At 51.6% G+C, this 11,734-nt stretch overlaps 2 protein-coding genes across 16 annotated transcripts; both read right to left on the bottom strand.

Annotated features, from left to right (window-relative positions):
- Positions 1 to 111: 111 nt before the first annotated feature.
- Positions 112 to 3,776, bottom strand: LOC125992399 (sodium/hydrogen exchanger 9B2). 10 transcript variants are annotated; one of them, XM_049761433.2, is made up of 13 exons: positions 3,416 to 3,776; positions 2,797 to 2,967; positions 2,589 to 2,731; positions 2,400 to 2,527; positions 1,993 to 2,074; positions 1,810 to 1,903; positions 1,638 to 1,744; positions 1,420 to 1,569; positions 1,197 to 1,305; positions 990 to 1,126; positions 726 to 900; positions 454 to 569; positions 112 to 239 (listed from the first exon to the last, which is right to left on the bottom strand). In XM_049761433.2, the coding sequence occupies exons 1-12, from the start codon at positions 3,501 to 3,503 to the stop codon at positions 493 to 495; spliced, it is 1,461 nt and encodes a 486-aa protein (XP_049617390.1). In that variant the 5' UTR covers positions 3,504 to 3,776; the 3' UTR covers positions 112 to 239; positions 454 to 492. The 10 variants fall into 10 exon arrangements, 8 of the variants coding, with proteins under 8 accessions (XP_049617390.1, XP_049617398.1, XP_049617379.1 ...); XM_049761441.2 differs by lacking the exon at positions 112 to 239 and having other exon boundaries at positions 438 to 569; positions 3,394 to 3,503; positions 3,565 to 3,776; XM_049761422.2 differs by lacking the exon at positions 112 to 239 and having other exon boundaries at positions 438 to 569; positions 3,416 to 3,503; positions 3,565 to 3,776.
- A 146-nt stretch (positions 3,777 to 3,922) lies between these two features.
- Positions 3,923 to 11,731, bottom strand: corin (corin, serine peptidase). 6 transcript variants are annotated; one of them, XM_049760410.1, is made up of 24 exons: positions 11,483 to 11,731; positions 10,783 to 10,930; positions 9,987 to 10,211; positions 9,567 to 9,678; positions 9,390 to 9,494; positions 9,147 to 9,328; positions 8,726 to 8,839; positions 8,540 to 8,647; positions 8,326 to 8,436; positions 8,122 to 8,244; positions 7,975 to 8,046; positions 7,635 to 7,875; positions 7,335 to 7,477; positions 7,153 to 7,260; positions 6,962 to 7,075; positions 6,528 to 6,638; positions 6,292 to 6,415; positions 6,016 to 6,144; positions 5,813 to 5,862; positions 5,545 to 5,731; positions 5,268 to 5,430; positions 5,092 to 5,200; positions 4,795 to 4,928; positions 3,923 to 4,676 (listed from the first exon to the last, which is right to left on the bottom strand). In XM_049760410.1, the coding sequence occupies exons 1-24, from the start codon at positions 11,729 to 11,731 to the stop codon at positions 4,491 to 4,493; spliced, it is 3,348 nt and encodes a 1,115-aa protein (XP_049616367.1). In that variant the 3' UTR covers positions 3,923 to 4,490. The 6 variants fall into 6 exon arrangements, with proteins under 6 accessions (XP_049616367.1, XP_049616376.1, XP_049616336.1 ...); XM_049760419.1 differs by having other exon boundaries at positions 7,635 to 7,866; positions 10,783 to 10,927; XM_049760379.1 differs by having other exon boundaries at positions 5,545 to 5,862.
- Positions 11,732 to 11,734: the final 3 nt, after the last annotated feature.

The following is an 11,734-nucleotide window of genomic DNA, read 5'->3' as shown; positions in this document are numbered from 1 at the left end:
TACTTCTGAATTCGATGTCAGGACGGCCATGACACGATCTTCTTCACGATTTCAGCTAGTGGAGGGCTTGACGGAGCTGGTGAGTGATGACTGCCATCCCGTGGTTAACACTGGTATTACATATTTCACTGAGCTACTCTTAAATGGCTTTCTATGAGCCTTGATCTAAAATCCTATTGAACTTCTTGGTTGAGTTGAAACATGGCGTCTGGAGAAAGCACCTTTCAAACCTGGAACAACTGGGGACAAAAACATTTTTAAAAAATACCTGCTGAGAGGTGGACAAGTGTCTCTGAAGGCTACAGAAATTGTTTGAATGCAGTATTTGCCTGAAAGGTTTAGTCAAAGTCAAAGTCTGCTTTAGAAAAAGACCGTTATTTCTCTATGTGTAAAGCCAAGTCAGATACAATTATTTGGATACAAACACGACCCAAAAATAAGGTCTAACATTACCTTTTTAATTTTGTTTGTATTTTTGGGGTTTAAATGTCATCACAGCCTGCTCTCCAAAATCACAGGGTCTTCGCCTTGGCCAGCCTGAGATGGTGCTCCACCCACTGCCTCCGGTACTATCATAGATAAAAAGAAAAAACATGTCAATAAATTTTTATTGAGATGAAAAATAGATTGTCAGATGTCTCGAATGAGCTGAAGAGTTTGACGTTGGAACGGTTTGAATCGGATGAGGAGATACAATTTCCACAATAAAGAAATTCCGTGCTGACCTTTGACCTGCCGGCTCAGGAGACGTGGTCCTGTCAGGCCGATGCTCAGTGCTCCGATGGGCGCGGTGATCAAGATGGCTAACACGGCTAACGTTAGCACGTCCAAACCAAACTTCACCAACGTCTCGTCATTCTTATCTCTCGCCGTGTCCAACGCCGTTGAGCCGATGGCCGCCTGTCACACGTTTGCGTTTTGGGATCGGTGAATAATTAAAATAGTTCCTCGGCTTCCGCTAAACTTTGACCAAGGGATCGGGTGCGTACCTGCACGGTGGCTTTGGGCATCCAGGCGATAGCAATGAAGAGTTTCTCCTTGAGCACAAAGCCCGCACCGTGCACCAGCGCGAAGGTGGTGACCAGTCGCACCACCAGACCGATGGCGATAACAGCCACACCCAAACCTGCACGGGACCGCAATTGAGTGGACGCCACGCGATGGGGCAGCACCCCATCACGTGGCGTACTTCTCACCCACAGTGCTGAGGCTCAGCGTCGTTATGACAATCTCTGCTCCAATCAGGCCGAAGAGGAGGGGCTGGAACACATCCCAGCACCTCCCCAATATGGCCGCCACGCCCGCCTGCAGGGAAACACCATGTCATTGGCTGCCCAGTCGCGGTACGGGCCTACGGCATCTATTCAAGTGGCGAGCACAGTATCATTTCTTTTTCTTCAACAGGTTAACCATGATTGCCTTGTCAGCGCGCCAACCTAGCGCGGCCAGGAAAGCCAGAACCAAGGTGCAGAGGCCACCAGCCCCAGAGGCGCCCACCACTTGAGTGAAGAAGACGGCAAAGATGGAGAAGGCCAGCAGGAGGAAGCTCCTGGTCGCCACCACGTCCTCCTGCACTAGTACCACTTTCAGCACAACAAGAACACGGACCAAAGGCTCAAACGGCTTTTCACACGTACCTGATCCACGCTGGGGAAGAAACACAAGAAGATGCCCACAAGGATCCCGCCCACCACTCCACCAATCACCTCCAGGAGACCCTTCAGGATGCTCATCCATGTGGAACCTGCGTATGCTCGCATGCATGGAGAGCAGAACTCAACCCAGCTCAAAGCAAACCAGAAGACAAACCTGTGGAGAATGCCACGCCCAGACACGTAGAGAACCCCGTGATGGCCAAAATGTCGTCAAAGCTGCCGGCAGCCATCAGAAGTGTCGGGATGCCCTGCAGAATCCCCATATATCTTTGGTGGAATCCAAGATGAACTTCAGGAGAAGCCCGGTACAGCAAAGCCGAGAGATACAGCAGCTTACCTTCTCGCGTCCATAACCTTCCTTCTGGAGAAGCAACATGGACGGAACCACCACTGCCGGAGACACCGCAGCCAGGACAAACCTGCGCGTGCATGAGGACGGGTCACATGTTGTCCCACAACCACGCAAGACCACCTAAACACAACCACTGGCAAAGCTAACTTGGTGGGGAGTATCTCAAGGGGTCTACAAAACAAAAATTTTAAAAATTATCCAGAAAATCTGACAAAGATTAAATGTAGGTTCCCTGTGGAAGACATATTGAAAAGAAATTCCTGGAAAAAAATCTGAAAATACCCTAAAGTCAGTTATCTGGCCTTGCATCTAGATAGGTCCAAGTATATTTCAGGGAGGGCCAGTGTCCCCGCAGTCCCCCGTCTAGCTCCGCCAGTGCACACAACACATACCCCAGCAGGAATCCCCACCCCCACGGCAGAGCCAACAGGAAGTGAGAAACCACGGCAACCACGCACGCCTCCATGACACAGGGCCCGACCGCCACACGTAGGCACACGGCCTTCAGGCGGCGCAGCGCCTGCAAGAAGACCCCCGTCACCACCTGTGCATGCACGCGTGTGTGTGTGCGTGCGTGATACCGAGGGGTCAAGACCCAGACCGGCTCGGGCCAGGATGATGGACAGAGCCATGCTCCTCAAAGCTGCGGACCAGGCAGCGTCCACGTAGACGGCGTCTGTCACGTAGGGAACGTTCCTCAGGATCAGGCCGGCCAGCAGCATGCCTGCCCAAAGACATACAAAGCATCAGGTCTGCGAGTGCGTGAGGTGGACTACTGTCGGGTCATACCAAGCAGTGGCGGGATGGGGGGCAAGCCAGGAAACTGAACCATCCCGACTAGTCGCCCCCCCAACACTGCGCTGATGAAGATGATGACCACACCAAACACTCGCCCTCCCGGCAAACATTCTGTCCCTGTTACTGACCACACTGCACCAAAGAGCAGCGCCAACATACATGCTGGGCAAGCACATACACACACACACACACACACACACACACACACACACACACACAGAGTCAAAGAAATACACTCATACCCATACAATCACACAAACCCATATATAGACAGAGACACAAGACACAAACACACACATGACATATGCATACACAGAAGTGCACTTGCACAGGTCAACACGCACGCACACACACAGACACACACACACAGACACATTTGTATACACAAAGAGAGACATGCAGGGGGTCACAAATATAAATATTTCAACTGGACAGACACAAAAAATCAGGCATACATACAGAAACAGATGTTCATTAAGACACACACACACACACACACATATACACACATATACACACACACACACACACACACACACACACACAAACGCAGACAAACATTAATGGAGGACCCAAACGTGTACTGACTGATGGATTGGCTGGTTGGCACCTTTGGTGACGATCAGGTTGATAATTCCACGAGGTCGAGGACATCTGCTCCTCAGGCGGCTGAAGGACGAGGCGCAGCAGGAACACATCTAGACAAACAAAGACATAATCACCGTCTGTGTGTGTCTGTGCGTGCTTGACGGACCTCACCGTGTCATCCAGTTCGTGCGTCGTCGTCACCACCGCTGGGATTGCTCAGAACCCTCCTGACCTTTACTACCTCCGTGCACTGTAACCAGTGTGACTTTAACACACACACACACTCACACACACAATAAAGTCCCGCACTTTGACCCCACTTGTATGTGCATGTGTGTATTTTGTGAATTCCTTCCTTGTTGTTTCTCCATCCATCTCTCTTCTTGTCTCAGTCCATAAACACTTAATGAAAACATACACACATACAAAAACACACACACAACGTGTAGACATACTACATACACGCACTTCCACACACAGAAGGAGAGACACACAACCAAAACATACATATTACACACGTACATAGACGTTGAGAGCAGGTGTGTGTAGCTTTACTGTTGAACACAAAAACATTACACTTCCTTTACATGGCTCTTCACAATACAAAAGCAGGAAGTGACATCTTAGGAGGACCCCCCCTCCTATTTCGACACACACACACACACACACACACACACACATACACGCGTGATGTACAAAAAAGTGTAGAAAAATACTCTTGAAAGAAGCAAATCTTCCAAATGATTTCTAACAACTAGCAACCAGGAATGTGGACGTGAAGGAATGAGCAAACATCAAGTCACAGACTATCCGTCACAGGCCATCGTCTGTGATTAGCGCATTAGCTCTCACTTTTGGCCGGCGCTAGGTTAGTCGAGCTAGCAACAACACTGACGGAACACAGGATTAATCACCGACAACACACTACTGTGCCCTAGCTAGTACGCCAACCACGTAAGCGTTCAAAGTAGCTAACATGTTAGCATCTGTGATGCCAATGTTACAGCAGCTAGCATCAAAAGGCTAACGGTGTTAAACGAGCGGGTGCGGCATCACGTCAACTCCTCTCGGTAACCGGATGCCCGAGGCGGCGCGCCTCAGTCGGGCAGGTACGTGCGCATGAAGATCTGCTGGTGTATCCACGGCGTGAAGTGGCTCACGTTGCTGTACACGCCCGGTCCCAGCACTTTACTGAAGCACACGCTGCCCCATGACGTCAGGCCGAATAGCGTCCAGCGCCCCCCAGATAACTCCTCGCACACCAGCGGACCGCCACTGTCACCCTAGAAAGGGAACGGAAGCAACACACTGCGCTCGACACCAGCCTAGAAGCTCGGACTTGGAACCTGTCATTCAGAACTTCAACTTAGCGGCTAAAACTTGTAAGCGTGTGATGATTACCATGCAGGAGTCCACGGTCCCGGCCTCGTAACCAGCACAAAGCATCCTGGCAGTTATGGTCTTCATGTCGAAGTAGGACTGGCACTGGGACATGGAGATGATCCGTACCTGGCCCTCCTGCAGCTTGAACGGCACTGCGGAGGAGCTCGACATTAAAAGCTAGGCTTTAAAAGGGAGAACCTAGAGGCTAGTGCCTTCTGGCTAGAACCTGACCACTAGAACCTAAAACATAGAAGCTAGCACTCAAAATCTGTAACTATGATGATCTTGAACCAGCAAATGGGTGTTTGGACTCACTCCTGTTGCCCATGTGACCCCATCCTGTGATGTAGCAGTAGGAGTCCGGAGTGGGAATCTGATTGGTTCCGGGCAGACACACAGGCCGTACCCATTCCGTCTCCTCCACCTGGTGTGATTCCAACAATACCTCAGCAACAATATTCTCGTCACCCGGGAACGCAGGGAGGACTCACCTCGGAGTCCAACTCCACAACGCTGATGTCGTAGTCCACCACAGCGCGGTTGTAACGCGGGTGCACTGTGATGGCTCGCACGCCACGCCTCTGACTGTGCACGCCCGGATGGTCCAAGTTGTGGAGACCCAAGAGGACCTTCCACAAGTGGGCCTTCTCTCTCCTACGCATGTAAGAAAAGGTCATGGAATCCTTGTTAATAGCAAGCCCCCTTGAAAGTGTCACTGCCTGGATGATTGAAACTCGAAGCCCAAAAGCTAGACATGGACGGGCTCACCCCTCGAAGCAATGCGCCACTGTCAAGGCCCACTTAGTGCCGATGAGGACGCAGCCGCACACGTGACCGCTCTGACCGCTCTGCAGCGAGCACTGCCATGGCCACGCCCCCTGCCTGGCCACACGACCTCCCAGAATCCTCTTCTGCCTGGAGAGACGCGCGTCCATTGCCGGCCGCAGGCCGCACTCTGGCCGAGAGATGAGAAACAGGAAGTAGACTCGGCCCAGGCCATCGGAGGAGACGAGTCGGAGGGATGGATGAAGCTTACTGTCTCTGACGCAGACGAGAGCCACTCGCTTGCCAGAATGACACGAATGACTGACACACGTATACACACACAAGCCGAGATAGGCACAAAGTTACACACCCACACACATAGTACACACACACTCAGAGCTTAAATATTGAGACTAATGTTAGCATTAGCAATTTTACTCACTTCCTGACACACACACACACAGACACACACACCTTCTCTTCTCGAGGCGAGCCTGTAGAGCCGAGCCTTTGCGTTCCTCCCACTCTGGATGAACATGTAACCAGCGACGGCGACCCGGAGGACCACCCTGTTCAGGTACCATGGAAACGGAGGCGGGAACCCTGCGGGGCACGCTAACTGTGATGGACCGGCCGCGTCACCTGTGTGTGTGTGTGTGTGTGTATGTGTGTGCGTGTGTGTCCGTGTGTCCGTGTGTGCGTGTGTGTGTCTGTGTGTGTGTGTGTGTATGTGTGTGCTACTGACCTTACCCTAGACCCAGCTGGTCACAGGTCAGTTTGCTGAGCTGCTGGTTCCACTCGTCTGCACACACGTGATAGTGGTCGGCCGTCCTCTGCACGGTCAGAATGGAACCTGACGACTGGGTCAGAGACACTCCACACAACAAAACACTCAGTCATCTTCCTATCACGTGTGTTTGTCTAAGTGTGTGTGTGTGTGTGTGTGTGTGTGTGTGTGTGTGTGTGTGTGTGTGTGTGTGTGTTACCACAGTCCCACTCGTCCGATGCGTCGGTGCAGTGTTTCTTTCCATCGCACCACAACGTCCTATGCACGCACTTGTGATTGTTGCACGCCAACTCGTTATCGCCACACGCCGCTAACACAACAATCACATACACACACACACACTGGGTTGAGTCAAGGCGCTAGCACATGGAAGCTAAGATTAGAAACTGGTACATAGGCTAGGAATGAGAAGTCAGGACTTGGAAACTAAAAATTCTGAAAGATAAACATAGCTGACCTTAACTACTTGGTTTAGTTGCGCCAGACTACAAGATAGTGCTAAAACGTAAAAAGTTAGAATATTGTTCCTCGCACCTGCAAGTTAGCACCGGTAAGCTAAATTTGAAAATGGAAAGTCTAGAAACTAGAACTTATTAGCTACAACAATAACGCCACATGTCGGCAACAACTCACAGCAGTTGACCTCATCAGCCAGCAGGGGGCAGTCTGGGATGCCATCACAGATCATGCTGGTCTTGATGCACACGCCGCTGCCCGGACATTCCCACAGAGAACGCTCGGTGCAACCTTCCACATACCCGCAAAGACACGTCAACACGGCAGGCTCGATTTTAGTGTCACAAAGGTTAAGGCGGTGTCCTCACCGCAGTGGTCTTCGTCGCTGCGGTCGTCGCAGTCGGCGAGGCCGTCGCAGCGCTTGCTGGCGAGGACGCAGCGCCCGGAGCGACACTTGAAGTGGCTGGGGGAGCACTCTGTTGCCACGACGACGTGGTAAACATGAACAGAATATGAGCAAAAAATGAGTTAAGCGGCAATTTGTACGCACCGTCCACGCCGGCCTCGGGCAGAAGGCACGTCGAGTCTCCGCCCTCTTCGGGAAACTGAGCGCAGTCCGAGTCGTCGGGCCACTGCAATCCCACGATGCCGAGCACCGACTCGCACTTCTCCTTGGCCGTGCGACACAGAGACCTGCGAGTGGGAAGATTCCGTGTAATCACAATGAAGTGACGCTCTCTCCCGCACCAGCTCACTAACGCTGTCCTATCCTATTCTGTCCCGTCCTGTCCTATCTGCTACTTGGAGCGGAGCAGGACAGGTTGGGCACACACTCAGAACGCACCCTCACCTGCACGGCGGCACAGTACTCAGGCTGAGTGGGTCGCACTTGGGTACGAGCAACGTGCAGGCGTAGAACATGAGATACTGGTAGCAGCCCGTCTGGACCAGCGCCGGGAATAGTGACGATTCCCACGACACGGAGCTCTCCCGCTGCGATACGTGACCCAGAAAGTTGGGGAAGCGTGTGTGGTTGTAAGGCAGGTTCATGCACAGCTCCAAGCTGATTGGCTCACAGCCGGCTGACACGCCCATGAGGGGAGGAGGCAGTCAAAAGAATGGAAAAGATGTTTTGTGAACTAGAATAAAAATAGGAACCTTGCCTATCGACGCATTTGTCAGAGGCTTACTGCAGTTGTGGTGTCGCGTGTCGCAGGAAGTAGACGCGCAGCCCACTTGAGTGGGGGGGCACGTGTTGTGAGCTGTAACGCGCACACGCACCGTCAGACAGTGATACACATTCACCAAGGCAGTGTGTTCCCAGGCGGGTGTCTCACGCTGCTCGCGCATGCAATGCTCTTCGTCGCTGCCGTCTTTGCAGTCGTCCTCGCCGTCACAACGGAAGGCCGGAGGAATACATTGACCGTTGCGGCATTCCCAAAGACCCTGGCTCCGACATGCTGCGCACGCACACACACACACACACGCACACTCAGGTTAGTCGTTCTTGCAATGTGCGCGTCAAGGACGAGGCAACTCACAGCAGTTGAGCTCGTCGCTCTTGTCGACACAATCGTGATCGCCGTCACATAGCCAATCTGAGGACACGCAGCGGCCGTCGCCACAGCGATGCTCCCGTGTTGCGTCGCACACTGACAAGCAACAGTTAGGCTAGCCACACCTATCCTAGCGCAGAGGTTCTCAAACATTTTGGGCACTTTGCCAGTTCTAGAAGTTTAGCGCGTACGCTCTCACCACAGTTGAGCTCATCGCTAAGGTCTCCGCAGTCATCGTAGCCGTCGCACAGCAGAAGCGGCGGCAAGCAGCGGCCCGTCGAGCAGCGGAACTGTGTGTCTGAACACACTGAATGATGATGTCATCGATGTGGTGATGGTGCGGTATCACGACAACTTTTCGAACATACGTTGTGTGCACACTCACCGCAGTGGGCCTCGTCGCTCCAGTCATCGCAGTCGTTTTGGCCGTTGCACACCAGCTTCTGAGGGACACAAATCCCCGTGGCACACAGGAAGTCTTCCTTCCCGCCGCACGCCGCTATTGGCCAATCAGAGAGTGGCGCATAGTAACACCAAATGTCCCGTACCGCTCGGTCCGATTTACTTCCTGTTGACTAATTATACGGTTGATCAATAAAAGAGCACCGCTTGGTATCACTAAACATGTCAGAACAATGTCCTGCCCTATCCTGTAGTGCTCTGTCCAACCTCGTCCTTTACTAACCTGTCCCAGTCTATTTGATACTTCCTTTTTGATTTCTGATATGTGTGTCAGCAAATCAGAGGACCTTCCTTTTATCGTCCTGTCCTACCCTATTTGCGCCAAACCAATCAAAATTACTCACAGGGTTTTCCCACTGTTTGTCGGGGAGTGTAGCACGCAGGAGACGTTGCAGAGGATGAGGTGGCCCGGCTGAACTGCGAGCAGCGCAGGAAGTCGGGCCAGGAGATGTTGAACATCTGCAGGACGGGCTCGCAACCTTCTCTGGCCGCCTCACAAAAGGATGCGCACGGCAACACCACCCACCTGTGGTGGAGCGGGTAAGCGAATATTCTGAGATGTGGACAACGGAGTATTCCGCGGCTACCTGTGCTGAGCGTCGTTGTCATGGAAACACTGCGGCAGCGCCAGAGAGCAGCCAAACAACATGATGTGCTTGTAGCAGGACAGTCTGCTCAGGTAGCTGAAGAACCTGCGACACACATCATGTCACATCCCCAACGCACGTATGCCCGAGCGCCCACCAAGCTCCGCCCACCATTACCTGAGCAACATGTCTACCTCCGAGCTCTTCACCACGGCGACGGAGGAGGACAGCCATGTTTGGTTGTATGGTAACATGTGACACTGAGGCTCTGCCAGGGGCTGACAACCACCTGCATACATTTTGGATTTAAAAAAAACAAAAAACTTTCAAGTTTTATACTTTACAAAAACATACAAGAGTAACCTAATCAAAACAAATGCAAAGAATGAAGCATTTGGTGCTCCATGATGTCAAGCTTTAATTCAATGGGCATTGTGTGCCTGGTGTGTTTCTAGACCACCAGGGGGGAAAATAAACTTTAATTTGACATTCTTCAAAGAGGATAAAGAATACTGTAGGCCTGTCACATTGTCTGTCTACATGTATTGCTACACCAACGATGTTTACACATCTGGACACACGCAAACACACACTTACCTGCATGCGGCGTAGAGGTGGCGGCGGTCAACCAGGTGGAGCTCAGCGAGGGGACAGACGTCAGCAAATCTGCAGCTGTCGTCATTGGCGGAGTGGACGAGGCCTGAGACGCATCTGCCGGGAGGGAGGGGCTTGTACGGTTCCCACGGTAACCAGGCACCCTGTCAGCTATCGGCTCGGGGGAAGGGAGCGGGCTGGAGTCCGAGACACGGCCGCCAATCACACCTTAGGAAAGCACATAAAAAACTGTTTCACAACTTCAGTGCCTGTTTTTGTGTATGTATACGTGTGTGTGTGTGTGTGTGTGTGTGTATATGTGTGTGCATGGGCAAGGAGCTTTTTGATTGGTTCACTTTAAATACACAAGTGCACACGCCTATGAATAGTGTCAGAGGGATCTGGTTACCATGACGACCCCGGTTACATGTCTCATACACTCACATGTTAGCTAATAATAACAATCATTCGGGAAGGGTGTGGGGGGGAGTTCTCCACCACAAGTGCCAGCCGGGGTTAGTTTCCGACACTAAAGGGGGAATGTGTGTGAGCGTATCGCACCTTTCAATGTTGTGTCAAGGTCAGCATTAAACAAGACTTGGACACAATAAAGACGCCGAAAAGGTGACAAAATGTTTTACGGCACTTGTAAATATTTAACATTCCTCCTCACTTTACATGCTCCTGATTGGCTGAAACCCACTAGTTGTCATGACAACCACCAGACACATGCACTCTTTGTGTTGGAAGGACCTCCAGAGGTGTTTGTCGGTGTGTGTGTGTGTGTGTGTGCGAATACCGGTAAGGGCGAGTACGAGCATCATGCCGCCCAGCAGGCCAGTGACGGGAAGCAGGACGTAAACAAGTCGGAGGCGGCCAGACGTCTGCGGCTTGTGAGGACGCACATCCTCACCCATCACGCTTTCATTTACTCCACCGGTCACCTGCTGGAGCACAAAGGTAGCTTTGGACATTAACTCTTGGGTTACACAGTATGAAAACTTGTTAAAAATATCTCACCGTTTTAGTTTTATTATTTGCAAGAAGTCAGTGAACCAATTATGCAATTTAATTCATTTTTGATGTTCGAAATAGTTTTATTCTTTACAATTACTTTACTTGGAGAAGTGATTCTTTTGAATAAATGATTGAAGAATAACATCAATGAAATAGTAATTTGAGATAAATTAACTTAAAAAAAGAATAAATACATTCAAGAAAAACTTGACTTAAAAAAAACAATGAATACATTTCAATAAGGAAAATTAGTTCAATAAAGGATTCTTGATCTCTTGACGCTCGATGGGCCCCGGGCCTTAGTTTGCTCACGGTGCCCGAGACGATGACGTAAACACGATGGGCGGAGCTGGACGAATCTTAAGTCACGTGAGGCAATTAGTGCAAGTCAGAAGCCGATACTTCTGGGCTTTTTCTGCTTCCGGTTTATTCCTCGAGCCGCTAAAAGCCACGTGGGCGCGCGCGCGCGCGTGCACACTCACCGTGTCCGTTCCCGCGCTGAAGGTGACACGCGGTAACGAGCACATGACCTTCCTCTGCGCCTCCGCCACAAAGAACGCGCCAACTGAAGTCTGCGGCCGCCGCCGACCAAGCAGCTGAACGGCCCGCCCTCTTCTCCTCCTCCTCCCGCCCCCTCCTCTCGCCGCGTGACCGCGCCTGGACGTGCCACGCGCGTGCACGTGACAGAGTGTGCGCTGGAAAAGAATTGACTGACACACACATACTCTCATTCT

Source organism: Syngnathus scovelli, chromosome 1 (assembly GCF_024217435.2).
Source record: "Syngnathus scovelli strain Florida chromosome 1, RoL_Ssco_1.2, whole genome shotgun sequence".
NCBI classification, from domain to species: domain Eukaryota; kingdom Metazoa; phylum Chordata; class Actinopteri; order Syngnathiformes; family Syngnathidae; genus Syngnathus; species Syngnathus scovelli.
Note: the sequence above shows the minus strand (reverse complement) of the source record. Positions and strands in the feature narration are given on the sequence as shown.

Excerpts from the sequence above, each read along its gene's own strand:
- LOC125992399 (XM_049761433.2), bottom strand. The coding sequence starts at position 3,503 with ATGTGTTCCTGCTGCGCCTCGTCCTTCAGCCGCCTGAGGAGCAGATGT. Across the intron at positions 2,528-2,588 it reads GTCTGGGTCTTGACCCCTCG|GCGCTGCGCCGCCTGAAGGC; the intron begins GTATCACGCACG and ends GTCTTCTTGCAG. Across the intron at positions 1,570-1,637 it reads TCTTCCCCAGCGTGGATCAG|GAGGACGTGGTGGCGACCAG; the intron begins GTACGTGTGAAA and ends GTACTAGTGCAG.
- corin (XM_049760379.1), bottom strand. The coding sequence starts at position 11,731 with ATGAGAGTATGTGTGTGTCAGTCAATTCTTTTCCAGCGCACACTCTGT. Across the intron at positions 8,245-8,325 it reads GAGCGACGAGCTCAACTGCT|CATGTCGGAGCCAGGGTCTT; the intron begins GTGAGTTGCCTC and ends GTGCGTGCGCAG. Across the intron at positions 7,876-7,974 it reads CACGCGACACCACAACTGCA|GCGTGTCAGCCGGCTGTGAG; the intron begins GTAAGCCTCTGA and ends CTCCCCTCATGG.